We start from the raw sequence: 23,649 nt of genomic DNA on the forward strand, positions 1-23,649 counted from the left end.
TATAACACCAACAATCATCTGACATTAAATATCAACTATGGTTTACAGCAGGAGTGGCCAACCCTGGTCCTTAAGAGTCACAGTCCTGCTTGTTTTCCAACTATCTCTGCATTTCCTGCTTCTGATTGCCTGAACACGCCTGATCCATGTAATCAGCAGAGGGTAGGGCAGAAATAGTTGGAAAACAAGCAGGGCTGAGGCTCTTGAGGACCAGGGTTGGCCACCCCTGGTTTACAGTATGTGCTGTGATAGGCCTAACGATGGTTACACGTTTTATTTTGAAACCTGACAGACTGAAGAGGAAGTCATGTTCTGTTGTATGTTGGTTAGACAGCTGTGCAGAACAAACTCATTATTCACCTCAATTTTTGCAGATCAGTTTTAATTTCAGTGCAGCATAAAGTCAACACACAGTGAGATATAATGATAAATAAATGTGGCTGCATTAAGCCCTATACTAGATTTGTCAGTTAATACATCACTTGTTATGATTGGAAAGATGAAAGAATCTGTTTCTTTTCAATCTGCCACAAAAGGGGTTTGTTAGCCATTATTGTACATTTGCTTATTTATCCAGCTCACTCACACAAATGGCTTGATGAAGTTTATTGTTTTGCTTCAGCAGTTATCCATGCACCACATCTACAACGATATATTCCACCAAGCTGCAGTGTCACAGAATTTCAGTAATATTAGGTTAAACATTATGTCCACTATTTTTACTTTACATACAGGGGGACCCAGGAGACCCCTCTTACACTGAGTTTCACCAGAATCTGGAGAAATAATGAGCTAATGTGAAAAGAAGGAAGCTGACAGGCGCATTAAACATAAAACAACATGCTGAAAGTTGCAGCAATGACAGAAAAACAGATTTTTTTACCTCAGTGAGACACTTTAGAGCAGCATTAAACCCCTTTTTTCCACAGCATGAACCTTGTTCAAAAACTCTCTCTGCACCTGAATCCAATTTGGATAGGCTGCTGGCCCCTGTCAAACCTACTGTACCCTCAACTTAATCTCTCCTTGTGTATACATCCTGATTTATAAAGGAATATGGGCCAACAGAGCACAACATACACTTAAATAAAGACCAAGTGAGTACACTGAGGTCATGAGTTTACAGTCTATGATTATACACATTTAGGGTAAGTCAAACATTTTGGACAGTTTTAAGTATGGAAATATAAAATTGATAATAAACATTAATACCTCAATTTTGGTTTGAACTGTTTCAGGCCAAAATAAATAAGTAAAAATAATAAAGCAGGTAAAGGAATTTTGTAATTTCAAAGGCATTAACATACCTCATGTAGGGAGAAAAAATATACAAAAAATATAAATAAAAACCTGAATACCCTTAATATTGTTGTTCTTTTAAGAGCTAAATGTATTATTATGTTAGTTTTTATGCGAAAACCAAATGAGCAAAATGAGAGTTATCTTAAAGGAGCAATAGGGAACATATTTACTATACTAAATCATAAAATGACCATAAAAGTTCAAGTACTGACTTCTCAGACAGACACAACAGAGTCGGGTTGACGGCTTGTCTAAACTGTTAGAAGTTGTTGGGGCTCAGCAGTGATGATTTGGACTTGTTACCTCAGTATTTCTAAAATCCCAGCTCTGGTTCTGATCATCCAAACAGTCCACGTGGGGCTTTTGACTGTTGTCTGCTTTATCTAAATAAATGTTCAACCTTGCTTTTACATAAAAGGCATTTTCCCTCATGTCCTTCTGATCCACTTTAGCAGGTACAGCTAGCTTTCCCTAGTTCCAGGATCTTTTAGTAGAAATAGCCTTTAAACAGCAAAAACTGCACATGCAGCCTGAAGGAAAAGCACAGAGGATCGGTGTTACAGGGAAAGATGTAGACTGCACAGAGGTTTAAGGCCTCATAGGTGATGAGCTGCAAGGTGGTGAACGCTTCTTTAACACCAGAGTCTGTTCTGGATCAGTGAGGTATATTGTAGCTGGGGGAGTGAGCTGAAGTGGAGATGTAAGCGTCTTCAGAGCAGTGATAGTACTAACTATTGAAGTGCACACTAAACTGCAGCTTGCATGATTACAGTCAATGCCAGGCAATTACACAACAAACTGTGTCAACATTTTCCTGACCTGCAAATAAAAATACGGGACATTTTATATTGTTCTACCCTTTGTCTGCCCAGGTTTTCTTCACGACCTCACCTTGGCTCGTTGCCAGTCCACAAAACATCAATCAAGTGATGAGCAGCAAAGTAAACAAAGGTATAGTCTGCGTGTTACAGTTCAACAGCAGTTATAACATCAGTTGTTGACAGTTTTCTCCAGCTTCAGGATGACAGGAAATTTACAGCAGACTGGGTTTTTACAGAAGTAAGAGTCACTGTCAGCAGCGGAGCAGGTCAGCGCTGAGATAAACACACAGCAACAGAGAGAAACTAGCTACTCCTCACCAAAGATGCTACACAGGAATCACACAACAGTGTCTGTTCTACGGCTTCCCTCCATATACACTGCTACTGAGCTGCTGCCTCTCCCTATGATGACAGGCTCCTCCACCCAGTAAGATCTATTTACAGTATTACAAAAGCAGGGATAAGAGATTCAAGCAGTAATGATACTGGATTGATATTTTGTGGCAATGCAGCTGGGCGATATTAGCGTCAACACCAACAGATTTTAGAAGGTTGCGTAATCTGAGCTGGGTTAAGAAGTGGGTTAATGTGAGCAGATTCAAGCTGACATTGACCCTAATTAGTTTTAATCCCCAACTTAAGCCTGAAGTTTTCCAGCATTAACAGAGTTTTAGAATTCAGTTAAGTTTTAAAAGAATAAGATTGACAATTAACCTCAGGTTACAGTCGTTTAGCTTAGCTAGGCTTAACCTTTCCATGTGACGATCATGCAGGTATGCTGGTACCACCTCTTTTTCTGTAATGCCCTGATGTCAGAAGCTGCTTCTAGACGTAGCCCACTTGCATTGCCTCAAAATGTGGCCAAAAGCTACGCATGTGTGTGGTTTGGTAATACAGATGAGAAATCAGACGTTCAGCAGTTGTTCCTTTGAGAACTGATGATTGTTGTTGCAGATGGAGGTGGATGATCTCTTGCGTTGCGTTTCTCCTGGCTCCTGTTTCAACTGAACCAGCCTAAAACAGAGAAAGAAGATAAAATGGAAAACTGTTCAAAACTGAGACTTAGGAGGTTCAAAAGATCCATGAGGTGTAATGCTACTTTAAATTTAAAATTAGTATGTCAATCACAGCAGAGTGACTCAGACGCAGAGTGATCTGCTGATCTGGGTTTGATTTGTTTGATTTGCAACAAAGTACTGGGAAGCTAACACAGCTGTCTGCAGATATCAGGCTGATGTCAACACAAAGGGCCCTATTTTTATGCAGGTGCAATGCCAGCGTTTGTGCAAACGCAGCTCTTAGGCAATTTTCCTGGCAGTGGGTGAACTTGATTAGGTTCGTGAGGAAGAAAAGTAGTAAAATTTTAGTGTAGACCACTACTTGGTATCCGGCACCTTCAAACAGCAATAAACACCTCCACACCTCTTTCCATTTAGTTTCCCCAACTTCTGATTTTCATTAAAGCAAAAATCCAAGTGCCGTGTAAAAAACATTATGAAGGTGAGTATTCTGTTTAGCACCTTGAAGTGACACTTACAAAAATCTGCAGTTGTCAGAATAAATATTATTATAAAAAGTCTGAAGCAGAATCCTACATGGATCCAGTATGCAGATCTGTCTGTGCGCTGTCCAGCAAAGTTGAACATAAACAGACCTATTACATTTATCTTTTAAATGATTTCTGTTACTGCACCACCTGACCCATGACTACAAATGATGAGAGGAACTGATGTTATTGACTGGTGGCTTCATTATCTGCATATACAACCCTGACTCCTCCTGCCCATAAAGCAATCCTCCCAGTCATAATGTAATTCACCTGCCATCCACATTGTGCCTTGTTTCACCTGGCTGCACCCTGTAATGACAACACCAGTAGTCATAAAACTGCAAAAGCATTCTTGAGCGCACCCACACCAGCTTCATCCAGATAGGTTAGGCTTGTGTTCTGTCTGCACCCAGTTTCAGAAAAATAGGGCCCCAAACTCAGACTCAATGGTTCCAGTTTTTAAAGCAGACTCTCTGTTAAAAATGAGTCATCTTTAAGTCAAAGCCTAATGACATGGTTAAGGCATCATTTACTCATCAATACCCATGTTTGTACCTGGCTACTGGACGTCCAGTTTCCTCGGGCCAACGCTGTGGATGAGTTGAGAGGATTCAGAGGCGGCACTGAAGCCTTGAATCAGTAGGTTCTTGTTAAGGTCTCCGACCCCACTTCCGGCCTGCAGCTTAGGGTAAGGGGGTGTTTCTGCATCGGGTCTCTGTCCTTGGCCATGGGCGTCAAGGTCGATCAGGTGCTCAAGGGGGCAGCTGTCTGTTCCCTCAGTGACCGGTGAAAACTCCTGAGCGCTCGCCTGCTCGTCCCTGGACACTGGACTGATGGAGACAGACGGAGAGCTTAAAGAAACAACGACCACACAGACACAATATTCGATTTATTAGCACAGCTGCATTAAATCAGAATTCAGTCATTTTATATAGAAGAGTAAAGTTTCTGTATTTGAACTAGCTCTGAAAAGGAAAGTTCATTATTTGACTACCCGATGAACAACGTTTATGAGCAAATATGTTGATAATGAAGCATTTAAATTACTTTTGAAACAACACCAAGCATTCCTTGGTTAGAATTGGTCTTGTTCTTTCTCCTGTTTTGGCATTTATCATGTATCACATATCCAAATTAAATGTATCAGTGCTGACTGACATGAAATAAATATTGTCTTCGACATTTGAGAAATTCGATACAATATTTTCATTGTTGTTGAGCACTTTTCACATGGAATATGAAATGAAATGTAAGACTGGAAAAAAGAGTGGGAGTTTCCTCCCATGCTGCAAACACACAAAGAATAAAATTAAGAGCAACATACAAGAAAAATAATGCTACATTTTCAAATATGAATACATTTCTTAATTGAGCATGAGGTTCTGCAGTGTTAATGGAGCCGCAGACAGCTGAGACAGAGACATGCGAACAGGCAAATAAAGATGTGTCACCTGACGTCCATGGACTGGACTCCATCCGAGAGTTCGTCCATACAGCTCTTATTCTCCAGGGGTCCCAGCATGATGACGGGGGTTTCAGCAGGGGTTGGGGTATCCTCCTCCAAAGCCTCTGCTTTCATGTCAGATGCTGCAAACACATGTTGTTATCAACATTTGTCACACCACAATCAGTCGGTGAGTTATACAATATAGAGATACAACTTAAAATACATCAGTTTTTGTAAAAGGTCAGTTGGGTTTTTGTGATGGGCTTGATAAGTAGTCCTTAAATGTTGTGTTTCACCTCCCCTGGGGACACCTACGCTGATGAAACAGTAGTAAAGTCAGCCAGGTTGGGTCAAAGAGTTCAACAAATGCTGCAGTATTTTGGGTGTTACTGCCAATAACCATCAGGAGGCACTGTCCCCCAGCCTGTTCAACACTGCTGAGTCACCCTGCAGCTGATCTCAGTCAGTTTCACAAGAAACCAATTATGTTGGAGAAAGAAAAAGTATTACAAAAATATTCAAAATAAAAACAAAACAAACACAAGATGGTGAGATATAAGTTTAACTAATAGAATAAATACAGAAATGACAATTACAATACATTTGTGCAGATAATGAAGCCAGCAGGGAGATGAGGACACAGGTTTGGAAGTGTGTGTGTGTGTGTGTGTGTGTGTTAAGGGCAGGATCTATTTAACATTCACCTGAGGCACCAGTTGGAGGCTCCACTTCACTTTTCCTTGTCCTTTTCATAATCTCCTCAATTCTCTGTGAAAACAAAGTCAAATCTGTACTCAGTAACTTTTCTGGAGCTTTTGATCATATTATATGATCTTTGTCAGTAGATGAAATTTGTCAAGTGGTCATGAGATTGTATGTTTAAATTTTCATTTGATTCTGAACTTATATATGTGTTTTTTTCTTTTCATGACAACACATATGCGTAAGGATCTCTTTGGGACCTTCTTCCTCTGCAGCCTCTCCTGCTCCTCCTGGATGTGCAGCAGCTCCCTCTCCTGCCTCTTCCTCTCGGCTTCTTTCTGAGCTCGCAGGAACGCCTCCTCCCTCTGAAATACACCGAGTAACACCTGTTACTTAACCTATTTAAAGGTAGAGTAGGCCTCTAGAGTACAGCAGGTGATTATAAATGATGCACATGTCACATTAAATCAAAGGTTTCAACCATCGAAACACTTAATTTGTGCTGGGTTATTCTTCAAGCAGCTCAATTATATTAGTTACTGGTATAAATTCCTCCTCTGATTCCTGTTTTAAATATGTTTTACAATCCCTTTAGATTCAGGTCAGTCTATTGAAGTTCTGGGTTTTGACCTGGTAACCAAATTATCAAGATTATGATGCGAATGATTTGACGTGAGTCATAAGACATTTTAGCATTAGCCACATATATGAGTTGATTTGATTGTGATGACTCACATCTGTGTACAAAGGAAATAATGTGGATATTCCATAATTTGAGATGGCTCTCCTACAGGTTTCTTCAGTTAAAGGGAGTTTCTGTGTTTTCAGAAACACAAATTATTAATGTGATATAGAAACCATCTCATTTCTGCACCCTCAAACTCAAGCTTAAACTCAAAAGAAATCATCTAAAATATTTTAACCTGAACAATAAAAAGACACTGATGTAACCTGACCTCTCTGTCCAGCTGATCTTGCATGTCCTTCCATCTCTGCTCCTTCTGTCGTCTCTCTTCCTCCTCCTTGTGCCTCCTCTCCTCTTCCCGTCTCACTCTCTCCTCCTCAGCCTGTCTTGCCTCTCTCTCCTGTCGCTCTCTTGCCTCCTGCTGCCTCCTCTGCTCCTCCTCGGCCCTCAGCCTGAAAGAACACACAAGATTTGAGCAGATAACCATCGATAAGGGACAAATTTTGTTATGGTTTAAAACTTAAACTTGAATCCACATAAAACACAACAACACAGATGAGAATAATCTAGACTAAGTCGATCTAGATCTTTCTCCTTCTATATGATTCACTCTGATAGCTCAAAGAAGCACAGATTACCAATCATGCTATATATACTACATTTCTGCACATGCTAAACATTCCAAAACTCATACCTCTCCATCTCCTGACGTTGTCTCTCCTCCTGCTCCTTCTGTATTCGAGCCAGACGTCGCCTCTCTGCCAGCACCCTGGACGCCTCCTCAGCATCCATCATTCCACCAACACTCCTGCCTGTAGGTGTTCCTGGAGACTCTGGGGACAAAGATGGTGGAAAAGGGAGTATGCAGCAGCAGCATCTTTGACCGTGCGTAAACAATCACACACACAGTGCACGCTGTGTTTTACCTGCTGTGAGTTCTCTGCTGGTGGATTTGGGGATCTTCTTCTCTGAAGTTTCAGATTTGGCTGATTTCCTCTCTAGCGTGCCATGACCTTTGGCCTCAATATGACCCCTATCATCTGTGCCAGGGGTGGAAGCTCTCTGCCGGAGCGGAGAGGGGGGATACTGGCCGGGGGAGCAGGGAGACTGGGCGTGATTCCTGGATGACCTCATCCTGAAAACATAAAAGCAAACTGAGTCAGATCAACTGGACTGTAATCCAGTTAAGATGTATTTTTTGTGTTGAAGTCACACTGAAGCAACATAAATCAGTTTACAGAGTCACCTTGTGGCAACTTGACCTGTCTGTCTGTGATGTAAATCACTATATTTTAGTGTATTTTTACACAGTCCTGTCTTTCGCCCCATTCCCTCATTACTCAGCGCTGTTTCCCAAAGCCACCTCACTAGTTTCTCATTCACTGATCAACCCTTAGAATAAATATTTCCCCCCCACTGCCACATTTTCCACTGTGCCATGAGGTTCTTTACTTAACAACCGAAATAAATACGAACACTAAAATCTACAAGCATGATGGTGATTTTGCATTATGTTTGTTAGCTGTATATTTTAATTAAATCAATCGCTATAAATATATGTCTGTTTAGAAGTCATACATCAAGTCTGGACTTGTTTGCAACTATGAAAAAAAGAGGTGAATGGCACAAATTCTCTTTAATTAGTCATACATGCTGTTTAAGAGCAAATCAGTTCCTGTGACTGTTTCTTGCACAAGGCCCAATCGAATGTCCAGTGAAGTGTGACTGTGTCATACCGTTTTGGTGTGCCAGGGCCCTTACTGTTGGCCCGGAAGGAAGAACTGCGGGCCGCTGTGTTTGGAGTCTCTCCCTGCATGTATCACAAATATTAATAATAACAAGTTATAAACAAGTAGTGACATAAAACATGAAACACTTCAGATCAAATATTTGTTAATTTTTAATAGTTGAATAATGCTGATACAGCTTCCAGACATTAATAACTCACAACATTTATTATTCACCATGATTCTAACTACTGTAAAACAATATGACCATCAGTGAGATGCCTGTCAGCCTCATAATAGCCTCACGCAAAGTAAATCTTCTTCCTGTCTTGTCCTTCATCTCTAAAAACAAACTGTATGAAAGAGGTTCTACTTTAAATGTTACAGTGAAAATATCACACCTACCTCATTTAGACTAGACCCACTTATGTTAACTTGACAATGATGATCAGATGATAATGCTGCAGCTTTCTGTTTTTAGATCTTACCAATTTTCAATACTGTTGTTTTATAAAAATTAATCTTTGGGAAGAAAATCTGTATTTGCCAGCTCACAACAATGGTACCATTAGTAGTACCATAAGTTAAGAACAGTACAGGTATTACCATAATTTAGAAAAATTAGTTTGGTGGTATAGACTAGAGCTACTTCTAATGAGAAAAAAAAAGAGCTTTTAGAGGATCTACGATCAAGAATTGTTGATTTACATAAAGCTGGAAAGGGTTACATAGTGATGTCAAAGACTTTAGAAATTCACCAGTCTACAGTTTAGCAAACAACTAGAAATGGAGACACTGTGGCTACTCTACTAAGAAGTGGATGGCCAGTCAAAATGACCCCAAGAGCACAGCAAACACTCATTAATGAGATAAAGAAACAACCATGAGTGACAGCCAAAGATCTGAAGGCATCATTGGAGCTGGCTAACATCACCTTGCAGTGAGTGGGGGGAAGATGAATTCCCAAGTTTATCAAAAAATTCTTAAGGATAATGTGAGAATGTCTGTACAGCAGCTGAAATCTGTAGAAGTCGGGTGATGCTACAGGACAATGACCAAAAACACAACAGAATGGCTTTAGAAAAACAAAATCCACCTTTTGGAATGGCCAACCCAGATCTCAACCTAATGGAGATACTATGGAACGACTTCAAGAGAGCTACACACATGAGACGTCCAAAGAATAAGATGGAGCAGGTCTAATTTTAAAGAAACAACAGCATTGATAACAAAACCAGAGGCTGAAGACAGAGGCAGAACACGTCCCTCCCTCCTGCAGTCTAGGTATTTATGTGAATCTACAAAACCAGTCTAACCTTAAAATCCCTATGTCACTGCTGCGGGCAATGTCTGTGTGTGTGTGTGTGTGTGTGTGTGTGTGTGTGAGGGCTTACCGTGGGTGTTTTGGCTTTGGACATCTCGTCAGGAAATCCAGCAATGCTCCTACGGTTGGAGGAACTTCTGTGGGGTTTGTGGTTGTTGGGGGAAGAAGCTATTCGATTGGACACAAATGATACTGATGGGTCACGGACTGACACATACACAGATGGAATAATTAAGAATATGTTTGCACAAAGTGAAACTCAAAGTGGAAAAAAACATCCATGTGTAAAATACAACACTCAGATATGTTTATTACATTATGATATGGAAAATTAAAAATCCTTCCATTGAATTTAGATTATTTCAAGTTGATTTCAATACGGGACATATCTTTAAATAACAATATCCTGATACGAGATGAGTTAATGAAAACATAAAACATACACATGTCTATTTTTTTATTTATTTAGGACAGGGAGGCAGAGACCAAACTTGTGTGTTAGGTTTACACTGAACAGCTTGTTAAATCAGAATCCTTCTCACCTCTCTCTGGGGAGTGAAGGGCTGCTGAAGAGTTGGACAGCTGTTTGTTCATTGGTGGATCCATGGCAGGTGGAGACAGGAAGTCAACAACTGATTAAAAATAAATAAATAAAACAAGTCAGCGACACAAACACATGGCTATAAATAAAAGTACTGGCTGCTGGCCGATGATGTCACTGCCACAAATATGTTCAATAGCTATCCTGATCCCAAAACAAACACCCATCACACGACAAACACAAAACCGTCAGCTCAAGCAGAAAGCAATTCTGCTGATCGATGAGCCATGTAGGCAACAGCACAAATAAACCTCAGTGATGCAAGACAGAAATGAAGCAGCAGAACAGAGAGCAGAGAGACTGCTCATGAAGCAAACTGCTTCATCATGAAATGGAGGGTGATGATACAGCCAGTGCAGAGGAAACTGTTTCATTAAGTACCCGAGGAGAAAAGGATTTAAACACCATAATCTGATTAATAACTAGATAATATCTAATAACTAGACTGAGATACAAGTTTCAGTGTTAACACAAAAAAAATGGGCCTGGAACAACTAGAACGTTCTTTCAACTTACGAGAACAATGGAATTCATCATATTAGAATAAGGCACGAGCAAATCTGTGGTTTAAGAACATGTTATTATAGAAGAAACAGCTTACTGATATTGGTGAATGAGGCCCAATGCTTTTTAACATTTGTGCTCATTATGAGAGAGAAATAATTGTTTGTCTTTAATTTACAACTCGTATTTATTCAATAGTCCTGGTTGCCTCATTATTTTAGCAATTCTTTCTATTTCTCAGTTTTGCTTTGTTATTTTACTGTAAAACATTGCATAAAGAAAGAAAGCGCTATATACATACAGTGGGTTTAGTAATATCAACTGATTACAAGTAACAACCCTGACTCATTTTTCTCTAGTAATCTCTGCATCTGTCCTGCAGTTTGAAGGTTTTTATTTGATTAAAATATTCAGGGAAAATTAACATCAATCAACATGATATCCCAGTTTTAGCCAACTGTTATCTCTTAAACAGATGTTAATTTAGCTGTTTAGCTGCAAGAATAAAAACACAATATGTACATGTTATGACAGGTAATAGCACACACAGTACAGGATAGCTGCAGTGATGCTTACTACAACAACAAAGGAAATGCAAAGTGTAAGATTAAAAAAAAAAACAAAGTAAAATAAAAACAGAATAAATGTGCATGTTTTATTATTCTTGGGTTTAAAGATTGTTTTAAAAAGTTCAGAAAAAGCGCAAAAGTGCAGGAATAGCATTTGTACAGCAGCTGCATCAGTAATATGGGGCAGAGATGATTGGAAAAGTCTGGTGAATGCTTTTTACTATGTCTGTCTGTGTGTGTGTGTGTGTGTGTGTGTGTGTGTGTGTGTGTGTGTGTGTGTGTATGTAGGTGGGGTCTAATAGGTTTTCCAGATAGCTACAGGGTGAATGTCTGCTACAGTGCATGTGTGTGTGTGCCTGTGCATGAGTATGGGGAGTGGGGTTTTTATAGACTGGGTTCCCTGCTGAGAATGATATATATGCATCACTAAGCACGGCCCTGGGCCAGGAAGACAGGAAGTGCAGCAGCCCTTTGTTGTGATAAGAGTGAGGGTGGGGTAGTGTGTGTGTGCGTGTTTGTGTGTGTGAGTGTTGTGTGTCCACAGAGGAGAGCATGATTAGAAATATGGACTGTGAACTGTTGATGCAAATGTTTGAGAAACAATAGCAGAAATGTTTAAATTAAATGTTTCTTTGTCTCTTTAACACAAGCACAGTTACAGAAAAACAGATAAAATATGAAGACACAAAAAAAGCTTGACTCAAAGCATTTTTATATTTTGTTATCTGAATTTTGCCTGCAATTTTTTTCTCTTGTTGAAGATTTACAGTGCATCCAGAAGATATTCACAGTCCTTACCTTTACCACATTTTGTAATGTTACATCTTTATTCCAAAATAGATTAACCATTTAAATAAATTAAATGTTTTCCTCAAAATTCTACAAAAAATGCCCCATAATGTCAAAGTGAAAGATGTTTGTTTGGAATCTTTGCAAATCTATTAAAAATAGAAAACAAAAAAAATCATTGTTTTTTTGCATTAATTTGTCATATAACATTATCTGATCTTCATCTAAGTCAAGAGTATTAACAGATATAATGTGCTTAACATAATAACACAGAAAAATTCTGATCTTCCATGTCTTTATTGAGAACTATAAAAACCTCACAGTGAAAAAAGTATGTATATGTACCCTTGGAATTAATAAATAGTTTCCCCCCTGGCCACCCACTTCTTGGTAGAGTGTCCACAGTCCCAAAGTGTCTCCATTTGTAGATTGTTTGTCTAACTGTAGACTGGTGAATTTCTAAAGTCTTTGACATCACTTTGTAACCCTTTCCAGTTTTTTATAAATCAACAATTCTTGATTGTAGATCCTCTGAAAGCTCCTTCTCGTTTGAGTGTTGTCAGTAGAAGAAGCTCTACCTCCAAATTAATTTTCTTAACTTATGCTAACACCTGACTCCAATTAACTTTTTTGAGGCCATTATTCAAAGGGTTCACATACTTTCTTCTCAATAGACATGAAAGATCAGGATTTTTTAATATTTATTATTTTTGTTAATACTCTTGACTTAGATGAAGATCAGATCACATTTTATGACAAATTAATGCAGAAAACCATAAAATTCCACAAGGTTCACATACTTTTTCTTGCCACTGTAAGTTCACAGTCTTTGCCATGACACTCAAATATGAGCTCTAGTGCATCGTGTTTCCACTGATTCTTGAGATGTTTCTACAACTTGTTTAGATTCCACCTGGGAAATTCAGTACATTGGACATGATTTGGAAAGGCATACACCTGTCTATATAAGGTCCTACATTTAACAGAGCACAAACCAAGCCATGAAGGTGTGTCAAGGTATCAAAAGATTTCTTCAACTTTGAAGATGCCACTGAGCACAGTGGTCTCCATCATCAGTAAATGCAAGATGTTTGGAAGCAGGCTGTCTTGCCAAACTAAGCAATTGAGAGAGAAGGGCCTTAGTAAGGGAGGTGACCAAAAAACCAATGGTCACTCTGAAAGAGCGCCAGTATTTCTCTGTGGAGAGAGGAGAGCGTTCCAGGAAAACAACCATCTCTGCAGCACTCCATCAACCAGGCCTATATAGTAGAGGGGCCAGAAGGAAACCACAACCAAAGTTTGCCAAAATGCACATGAAGGACTCTCAGACCCTGAGAAACAAAATGCTCTGGTCTGATGAAACATAGATTGAACTCTTTGGCCTGAATGCCAAGTTCATGTCTGGATGAAACCAGGCCCTGCTCAGCACCTGGCCAATACCATCCCTACAGTGAAGCCTGGTGGTGGCAGCATCATGCTGGAGCTTGAGAGCTACTGAAAAGAAGAATGTGAGAAACTGCTTCAACAAAGTATTGAGCAAAGGCTGTGAATACTTTTAATATACGTCTTTCACATCATGGGGTAGTTTTTGTAGAATTTTGAGGAAAATAATGAACGTAATCCATTTTGGAATAAGGCTGTAACATTACAAATTGTGAAAAAGGTTAAGCACTGTGAATACGTTCTGGCATAGCATATAAAGTATAAAGCATATAAAGTAATAAATGTTTTTTAACACAAAAAATGTAGTTTTAAGCAGATAATTCATGTATTTGTAAACAACTATTACACCTGTGTGAACCCAAAAGTAGAGGCTGCTAAATAAAAGAATAAGGATAAATTACTATATATTAAAACACTGTTGTGACTTGTATTCATATAAAACATGTTTTATAGCCCTCTAATTGTTCCTTTCTAGCTCTGCGCTGACAAATACTGCTGGATATACAGTAGATGTAATTTACGTCATACAAACACATAACATGCTGCACATAAGCAAAGGTCTGCGCAAACCAGCGCATCTCTACATTTATGTACAGTATGTTGATCAATGGTGAAGCTTGTTCTGGCGTTTACTTCAGGAATGGCGTGTCATCATAACATTACTGGGAATTTATATAGTAATTAAAGAAGTTAAGGGTAAGTGTACAAGCAAGTTTTGGCAACACTGCATTGAATTGAACAGACAGATTCCACACACGTCATAAACATACAGAAGGATGATCAAACAGCCAGTGTGACAGTGCAAAGACGACAACACACATGCAGACAGAGGAACAGCTGCAGGTGAGACAATAGGATCTGTGGTAGAGAGGAGCAATATGGAAGTGGCACACATAAAGACTCATGTGTTCTGTACCGTTACGGGATTGGCTGGCACTGGAAGCAGCAGGAAGCTCATTGGGCTGAGCAGAGCCAATGGCATGGCAGGGCGGGGTCTTAGGGTTACCTGGGCAGCAAGTGAAGCGGAGAAGGCGAAGCATTATACACTCACATCCTCATACAAACACACCTGCATCACTTAAACATGTAACGGTAACAACAACTGACATCCACACACACACACACACATACAGTGGTAAAAGGACTAAAGAAAAATACAGATAAACTAAATTGTGCCAGATTCCCAGCATCAAAACCTTGTGAGAATCATCATCAAGTTGGACAAAACAAGATGCAACGTGAACAGGCAAAGCTAAGGATCAACAATCTGAACATGTGAAGCATCATGCAGTAAAGCTGTAACTGTGCATTCACACAGACAGTGACAAAGCAACTGGCAGAATCTGGCCTCTAATGAAAACGCTTTTCCCCCAATGTACCCTACAAACAACAGTGGATTAGCAACATCATATTATGGGGGTCTGCATTTGATCACTTCTTGGACACATAACTATCCAGTTGGAGTTGTGATTGGCCAGTTGGGCCATGGAGAGAGCCATGGAGAGAAAGGAGACTGGCAACTATTTGGTTCTGATTTCTGGTTCTCTTCCACATTCACACTATTTCTAAATTAACAGCAACAAAATATTGTAAAGTTAACATACATCCACACTCTACTCATAAACTAAATAATAAAATCGTCTCCTTGTTTTTAAATCTGCGCATCAAGTGGAAAGATTCTAGGCTACACAGCATGAATTTGTAATGTGTGACCCTCAGTTGTTTTTGCATTATCATGCTGAATTAGCCTGTTATACCTGGTTGTTTTGTGGCATCGAAGGTTTTTCAGACTATAAAGCATGTGACCACATATGAGTCTCTTGATGTATCTCTTGTTCAGGCAAACCCTTGACTTCTACCATAATGGACTGTCGGAATAAAGAGAGAATTAGCTACACACACTTTGTGCTTTGTGAGTCCCTGTCCTTTAATTGAGTGAAGCTGTAAGATGAGATTCTGCTGTTTCTGCTGCAGTGAGCGTTCTGCTGGGCCTTGTCAGATCCCAGAGCAGCCTCTCTGCCAGTCAGCCGGGCTGGAGCCAAACAAGCCGCTGGATGGACCCTGATTCCAGGTCAGTGCCAGTACGGCTCGAGTGATAGGCACTGTAAATAATTGATGTCATTATGAATGCACCACAGACCTTCGGGCCTAGCTGGTAACGCTTCTGGCCTCCTGCTGGCCGCCGTGACAGCAGAAATATTTCGAAAACAACAAGGAGATAGTGATGCGACAAAAAGACATAAAGTAACAGAGACTGATGTTGACACAGTAAACTCATGTCGCACTTTGCCTGTGTTTATGTGAGCGGCTTTGTTGCATTCAAGGTTAGATGTGTAACTCCTCCTCGTCTGGGAATTACATCTGCCTCCCAGCAGGAAATAAACCAACAAATCAGTGACACACACATATAACACATATGCACACACACATAAACACACCTGTGGCATATTTACCAGCCAGAACCACCAAATAAAGCCACAACTTTCAGTATACTTGCTTTCATGACTGTAAACACACAGTTTCTCCTAACCCCGATGAGATTTACAGACAAAGCGGTGAGCTGCTCCTGCATTGCAGCCTCCACACCCTTTTCCATCTTCTGCCCTTCTCCTTTCTTTCACTCCTCACCTTCCTCTCTTTATTCTCATTTCACCGCCAATATCCTCCTCTTCTGCTTTGACATCCACATCATTTCATCCCACCATCCCCCTCTTCCTTTATCCACTGACCTCCAGACCTCCTCCCCAGATACCTCTCCTCTCTTCTCCTCCACACCCAGCCCCCATCTGTATACACTTGTATGGTCTTACCACTTCTACATCTCAAACCAGCCCTCCACATGACATCACTCTTCTCTCCTGTCTCCCCTCCAATTCATCACATAAACCGCCCAGCTCACATCATACTCACCCTCCACTCCATCAGGCGGTCCTCCCCATGTCCACCGTTTAGGCCTGTTATCCAGGTGGTCCAGAGCCTCTCCTCCACCCCCTCCTCCTCCTTGTCTCTCGGCACCTCCTGCTCTCCGACGTACCAAGGCCTCCAGCCTCTCCTTCTCGTTGCGTTCAGAAACAGGGAAAAAGAGACACTCTCTCACTGAGCCATCGCTACGGCGACGAACGCCTGGCGATGCACTCGGAGATGGCTGCGCCATGGTTACCGCATCCAACCACAGCAGCCTCGCCCCTCTGTCCTCTTCACGCTCTGACAGTCTGTTCACTGTCTGCTGGCAGTCACCAGCGTTCGATCGCTCACTCCTCAGTCACTCAGTGGTACATAATACAGCAGCTCTCTCTCTTTCTCTCCGTCATCAGGTATCACTGATTCCCTCGCTCTCGCTATCTTTCCCTCCTACCTCACACCCCACCCTTCCTCTCTCTCTCTCTCTCTCTTCACCTACTTCACACTATTGCTACCTCGATCTCCCTCCCTCCCTCTCTAATGACTGAGTGTATTTCACACAACAGACGGGAGGAGACAAAATGTAACCCGTCACCACCCCCACATACATGCATAAACACACGAACATACACTGGGGACTATGCCTCTATACAAACACACACAGATTGGGTTGAAAGGATATTGATACTGGTTGCATTTGTTTTATTTCCAGTATTCTTCACTCTTTCTATCTTTCTATGTCTCTTTCCTTCACTTCCTTTAAAGGCACACATTAATTAACACTGTTTTCTGTCTGTATAAAACTTTTGCTTGTAAAATAATCAAATGTTTTTTCAATTTCTACTTCTATTTTGTCTACTAATTTGTCTATTTACAACCACATCCCATACAGATTTTTCCAGTAAACAAGCATTAATGAGGCAGTGTTTGTAAGAAGACAGCAGCTGCATATATGGTAACTGCATAATATAAAGTTGATACAGTGCTCTGGTGGATTGCCTATATATAAAGGCCTATCCTCAGCATTGTGTGTGTGTGCGTGTGTGGTTGCTGAAGGTGCATGCAAAGTCACGCACAAACAGCAGGAGGGAGGAGAGAGGAGGGGAGGAGGAGGAATTCTAAGTGAAGAAGAAGAATTTAAAGGGAGAGGGGGAGGCTGCAGAAACATGAAGTGAGGGAGGGAGTGGTAGAAGCGGAAATAGATATGGATATGATGTGAGACACAGATCAAAGAAGAACAAAGACAGAAAAAAATGCAGAATGGATGAGCAGACTGTCTGACTGTAAGAGAATCTGTCAACCAATGACATTTTTAATCTAATAGAGAAAAATAAATGATAAAAAGGAAAGCATAGCAAGTTCGACCACAGGCAAAAACAGAAATGCAGATGGAGATGTTGAACAATCACATTATTCCTGAATAAATTAATTACAGAGCAAATGCTTTGTTAGTCTGAATTTCAATTGATCAAGATAAAACTAAACAAAAAGAGATCATTAAAATTCTCATTTAAAGCACTAAGCACATATGAAATAAAAGGTAAACAGTAAAAATAGTTAATATCTAATAATATTGAAAGAGGATTCGTTGGTTAAGTCAAAAATGTCACATGTCAGTGGTGATTTGCTGATTTCTCTATTTTGTAACATTCTAAATGAAACAGTTTAAAAAAATAATCAAAACCTTGACTACAATAGATTTATGAAAAAGCTATGATCAATCAGCTTTACACTGCAATAAATGCTACTGTGGCATGTAAATCCTGTATTAATTAATTAATGAAACCTCTTTTTTTCTATATAATCTAAACATTGATTCTGTTGCTTTATTTTTGTCTTCAGGGGTGAAATATATGCTTGTCACAGCACTGCGAGAATCGACTGTCTATTCCAGTAAATGGCACATGATACGATGGTGGTGACGCCATCGTCCTGCGAGACTGACCAATCATTATGTCATTAAGTTATGCACGTGAGCGTGTGGAGGGGAGGAAGAGGGAGGGAGCTGTTAGCATCAAAAAGACCTTTTAAATCAATACAGTCAGTGAACAAACCCCCCCCCCCCCCAAGCCGTGAGAGGTCCTCTATGGACCACTGGCTTGTTAACCCTGCATGTACTGCTTAGCATTTCAACAGACGCTGATAATTTACATTCTGGGTCAAACTGACTGTGTTATTGCAAAGACCACATATGTATCCCTACCTGTAGTATGAATAGCAGAGTGTTACAGTTTAGGATGAGGAGGAGGCAGCTGTATAGTCAGGATTTAGCTGCTAGCATCACTACAGACCTACCTACAGAAATACGGACCTCATAGGTGAAATGGCAGTTACACACCCTCAAACTATGACAGACGCTTCCTACATCAGTCAGTCATGAACACACATGCACTGCCCGTCCAAAAAAAAAAAAACAATCACCCCCTGGATGTAAGAGCCTCCCAAAATTACTGCATAGATGGTTATGTTTCAGCTGTCCACAAGCTATTTAACTCTAACTGATGCAGTTAGTAGCTTTTTTCATTTCCTAAACCTGCCCACAGTACCAGTCTGTGGGGGCAGTGCTATGATCTGGGGGTTGCTGGAGTGAGTCAGGTCAAGAATGAGGTCAGCTAACTACCTGAATATACTGAATGACAAGGTTTAAATGAATGATCATTGCACCGTGACTGCTGGATGAGTAAAAAAGCCACTGTTTACTCAGATATTCACCACATTGCCAACTTAAAAATGTGATTATGACTTTTCAACTTTGTGTTCACAATGGCTGCTAAATTATTTAGTGTTAAAGTTGGACAACATTGGATTGAGGACTATTTCTTTTTCCGCAGAGAATATTCTGTAGCTTTTAGTCTGCTGCAGAGAACCACCTGAACTTTTCATGTTCCAGCTGAATACGCACAATTGGTCAGCTGACAGAAAGTCATTCGAGCTTCTGCATTAATTACTAGCTGTTCCCTTAAACTCTGGTTCAGCCCAACAACAGCTGGAAATACACGGACTCTTTATGGATTGAATCGACTAATTCAGTGTTAGAAAACATGCAGCGAGAGACAAAAAGGAAAAAAAGATAGAAGTTGTTCAATATTATCCTTGGATAATAATATTAATATTATAATAATATTCTGATGTTGTTTTCTCCAATCTACAGCCAAGACAAACCTTAGATTAACCTTAAATCACACTCCCATCCATTAAAAGAATATTAGAATTATATTCCCTTAAATCAATTAATGTTACAAATTCTTAGAATTGGATTTGGATGTTTTACCAAAAAGTACACACTGAGGCTGAATACCTGGTTAGATTTTACTTTACTTCTTTTTTGCTCAGATGCTGCCTGATTTAAATGATAATACTGTTAATTTCACATTTTTCTTTATGATAGGTTAATGACATGCATTAAAAAGCTTGGAATGTGTGTTTTCAAATGTTATTCTGTTTTCCCGACATGCATCATTAGTGTGCTTCGACCTCTGACCTTCTCTGCCTCTTGCTGCTGCCGTCTCTTCTCTTCAGCTGCTGCCCGGCGCTGCTGCTCCTTCCTCCTCTGCTCCTCCATCTTCCGCCCTCGCTCCTCGGCGCAGCGTTCAAGCTGCTGCTGCACACGGCGCTCCTTTTCACGCAGCACCTCAGACAGCTCTGCACACACAACAATGGAGGGAAGACATAACTATATTTAAGTTTTTCAATACTGTCATGTGGTTTTGTCTGTTGTGAGACATTTTAATTTTGGGAAACATTTTGTTCCCAAATATATTGTATAAAACCCTCTTTTGTTGTTATAATTATACTGCATCTCAGCAGGGAACACTGTTCACTTAATTGGATTAGACCAGAACACGGACACTTCACATTAGTCTCTATTTTACTCTGGAAGTATTTCTTTAATGGCTAGTGTGTGAAGGAATAGTTACAGTGGGTAAAAACTGCTGAACCTTTACTACTTTCCAAATGGTCTCTGTGACCTCACTGGTGGCACTGTGGTTGTCTCTTCAACATTTCAACTTTTTTGAGAAGCCTAAAAACAATTCAGTAACACATTTATTTTTAGCAACTGCAAAAGCAAATGTCTTTCTTTCTCTCCTTCTCTGCTCTGTATTTCCTTCTTACTTTATTTTTACTTTATGTCATTTTCCATCCACTTTCCTTCTGGGATCTCCTGCTTTTGCATGCTGTCAATTCTCCCAACACTCAAAATGCTGATATGATAATATCTGACTAATATTGTTTTGCGTTTATACTTCAAGCCAATTAATCCCTAGATGTCTTACTTTAAATATCAATGCAATTCCACCTGTATTTGTCCTTTAGACCTACTACTGAGCAACCACATCTTTCAGAAGCAATTACACACCAACTCACATAATCCATAATGTTTTGTACCTATAATGTGTGTGCTAGTGACAGATGAACAGGGCAGACCACATAGAGTTCCTCCAGCTGGAGAGTTGCACTACACATACCTTGTGTCTTCTCTCTGTTCTCCTGTCTTTCTTGTGCTAAATGCTGCTGCGAGCCTTCAGGCAGGCAAAAAAGGGAAAGAGAAAAAATTAGTAGAGGAAATCAGTTCAGCTGTTATTACGATGTATGAATATCATTTAATTTGTCATTTCAAGAAACCATGAAAAGACATGAATCAGTTTAATATGATTAGAGGTTTACCTGTAGGGCTTCTGTGATTGGATGGTGATCGGGCTGGAGATGCATGCCTGTTGGTGAGCAGTGATGCAGGAGGAGGCACCAGTGCTGTGTTTTGGAGAGAGCAGTCAGAAATGATTCATACTACATTAGCCAAAAGGCAAATCCAGCTAAAAATGTAAAGCCAGAGTGGTGAATGTGAATCTTGCATTCGTCCATATGGCAGAAGCTCCAAAACTAGTGATCACTTTCACTTGCCATACCGTCTAAATGCTATAAATCTTCTGTCAGTCACCGTATCGCCTTTGGGGTCAGGGGTCAGTAGTAGCTGTCAGTGCAGGACCCCTGAGTGTAACCTTAGGCCTTTTTTCTGCTCTTTTTTTACTTCTCAATCTGTCACCCTGACATCAAAGCAGCCAGAGGACAACTATTGATCGACGTCTGGGTACACACAAACACTGCTAAAAACTGTTCTCTCCACACACACTGTCATCATATATGCAAATACATGCAAATCTGACCTAAGCCTCAAGTGTCCTCTGGTTCTGACTTAGCTTCATCTTCACTCAGGATTACATTGCATGCAAATATTTGGCTGAATCACAGTTTACAAAGGAGGTAATATGTATATTCTGTTGAGGTGGCTACATGACATATGCCTACATGTTATTAATATGCTGTTAATATGGCAGATTTAAAGTACATGCGAAAATGTAGGCGTCAGTGTGTCAGTCAGTAAACAGGGGTGGAATGTGCATGTGACCAAACATCTCCTTTGACTATTGTTCATATTGATAACACATCTGTAATGATTTATACAATACATTTCATATGTAATATGATATGTAGGATATACGTTATTTCTGTTGCTAAGCTATGGAAACATTTAGCTAAATACTGTCCAAATAAAGATGCATTACAAAAAGCTTCTCACTAGAGAGTACAATTCAGTGTTTATATTAACAGCTAATCGGTCTTCTTATAAATTGGGTAGTTGCCTACAACAAGACATTTATTAGACAAAACAGCCATGAGAGCATGTTTTCCTCACCTGTCATGGCAGGGCGGCTCTTCAGTCGTCGACTATTTTCTGCAGAGGAAACTGACAGGAGCCAGAAAACCTTTGGATCTGACTCAACACCACGACACACGGATGGTTGAACACAGCACAAGGACGACAGTACAAATGATGGAGTAAAAATATGGTGCTATGAGCGGCAGAGCTTCTGTTTGAGAGGCGGCGGCGGGAGCAGAGCATCTATTAACCTCAGAGCTAGCTCAGGGTCTCTCTGATGCTATGTCGTGTGACATCACTGCCAGCTTGTAGCCATATTTAAATACTGTATGACGACAGAGGGTCAATTCAATTCACAACCTATATCATACATTTACCTGTGTGGGTGTAGGTGTACATCCAAAAATAAAATTGTACTTATATTGAATAAAACGTCATGTTTTCCCGATTTTGCTGCTTTTACGCAGAATATAAACCTACGGCCGCTTCACAGTTTCTCATTTACATATTAATGCGCCGTAAACTGCCACTCACGCCGACACGCGTCGCCTAGCAACCAGGTATTCCGCTATCACTGAACAATGCGGAAGGAAGAAGAAATAACGTTGACCGCTGTGAAAACCGGGATCAAACAGCTTTATTAAATCTTCCCGTCAGTTCAAAGGGGAGTTATCAGCGGTTCCAGCCGCCTGAGCCCCCTCTCTGCCTCCCTCTCTCCTTCACGTGGCTTCGTGCGGGATCGTAAACTGGCTCGTGTCAGAGAGCGCACGTGCCAGGCACTAGCGGGCCCCCAGCGGCGCTATTACGTCATAGTTCGAGCAAACAGAGGCTGGCTGTTGATGACGTGTTAATCATATGGGTCAGTGCTGTGTTTTGCTTTTTTCCTTCTGCTCCTTGGCCGATAACGTTTCATAATGTAATGTGACATCAGTGCAGAGGACAAACACAGATAGCACGTGTGGTGCTGAGGAAAATGAGATCAATTACAGGTTTGTACCTTAAACTCATGACTTTATACAAATGACTAATTATTTATACCAAGAGCGCTGTGACACCAGGAATAAGATAAACGTAGGTCTTTCTATAGTGAAGAAACCACAGACGGGTAAATAGTTCCTCAACACTGAAATAATCCAGATAGAAAATAATCTGGTTTGGTGCACAAACACATTTTAGTCTGTTTCTCAGGTCAGATGATCTTGGTCAAAGTAGTAGTTTGAGGACCGAAATTGTGCAGAAAAGTGTGAATAGCGGCAGTTTATAAAACATAAAATCCCTGTGATTAAAATACCAGGTAAAACATCTGGGACCTCAGTTTGTGCATTTTTTCCTTTCTCCTCCCGTGGTCGCTTTTCAACAATAAATATGAATAATCTGTTACTTTATACAGAGGCCTGGGAGGTCATCCATAGCACAGGACCAACACATGAACCACAACTAAATGTCTCAAGGTGTTTGTAATTTAATACATTTTAAAGTGAAAATATTCACATTGTTTAAAAAGAAATTAAGTTTAAAAACCTTAAAGAGACTTGAGAACAGGATTTACCTACTTCCAATTCTTGTATTTAGAGAATCCAATACATTAGCATCTTTAGGAAAACAGAATTAAAAAAACAAACAAAAAGA

At 40.2% G+C, this 23,649-nt stretch overlaps 1 protein-coding gene across 5 annotated transcripts; it reads right to left on the minus strand.

The window, feature by feature from the left end:
* Positions 1-1,437: 1,437 nt before the first annotated feature.
* map7d2b (MAP7 domain containing 2b) lies at positions 1,438-22,283 on the minus strand. 5 transcript variants are annotated; one of them, XM_026361380.1, is made up of 17 exons: positions 22,057-22,283; positions 21,030-21,113; positions 20,831-20,884; positions 19,846-20,006; positions 16,374-16,515; positions 14,380-14,469; positions 10,100-10,189; positions 9,628-9,725; positions 8,243-8,316; positions 7,433-7,641; positions 7,201-7,339; positions 6,778-6,958; positions 6,082-6,186; positions 5,824-5,887; positions 5,124-5,259; positions 4,228-4,523; positions 1,438-3,137 (listed from the first exon to the last, which is right to left on the minus strand). In XM_026361380.1, exons 1-16 carry the CDS (start codon positions 22,061-22,063, stop codon positions 4,232-4,234), a joined length of 1,926 nt encoding a protein of 641 aa, XP_026217165.1. In that variant the 5' UTR covers positions 22,064-22,283; the 3' UTR covers positions 1,438-3,137; positions 4,228-4,231. The 5 variants fall into 5 exon arrangements, with proteins under 5 accessions (XP_026217165.1, XP_026217164.1, XP_026217163.1 ...); XM_026361379.1 differs by having other exon boundaries at positions 4,228-4,502; positions 9,628-9,764; XM_026361378.1 differs by having other exon boundaries at positions 9,628-9,764.
* Between the last annotated feature and the right edge of the window lie 1,366 nt (positions 22,284-23,649).

The sequence above is a fragment of the Anabas testudineus genome, chromosome 2 (assembly GCF_900324465.2).
Source record: "Anabas testudineus chromosome 2, fAnaTes1.2, whole genome shotgun sequence".
In the NCBI taxonomy this organism is placed as follows: Eukaryota; Metazoa; Chordata; class Actinopteri; order Anabantiformes; family Anabantidae; genus Anabas; species Anabas testudineus.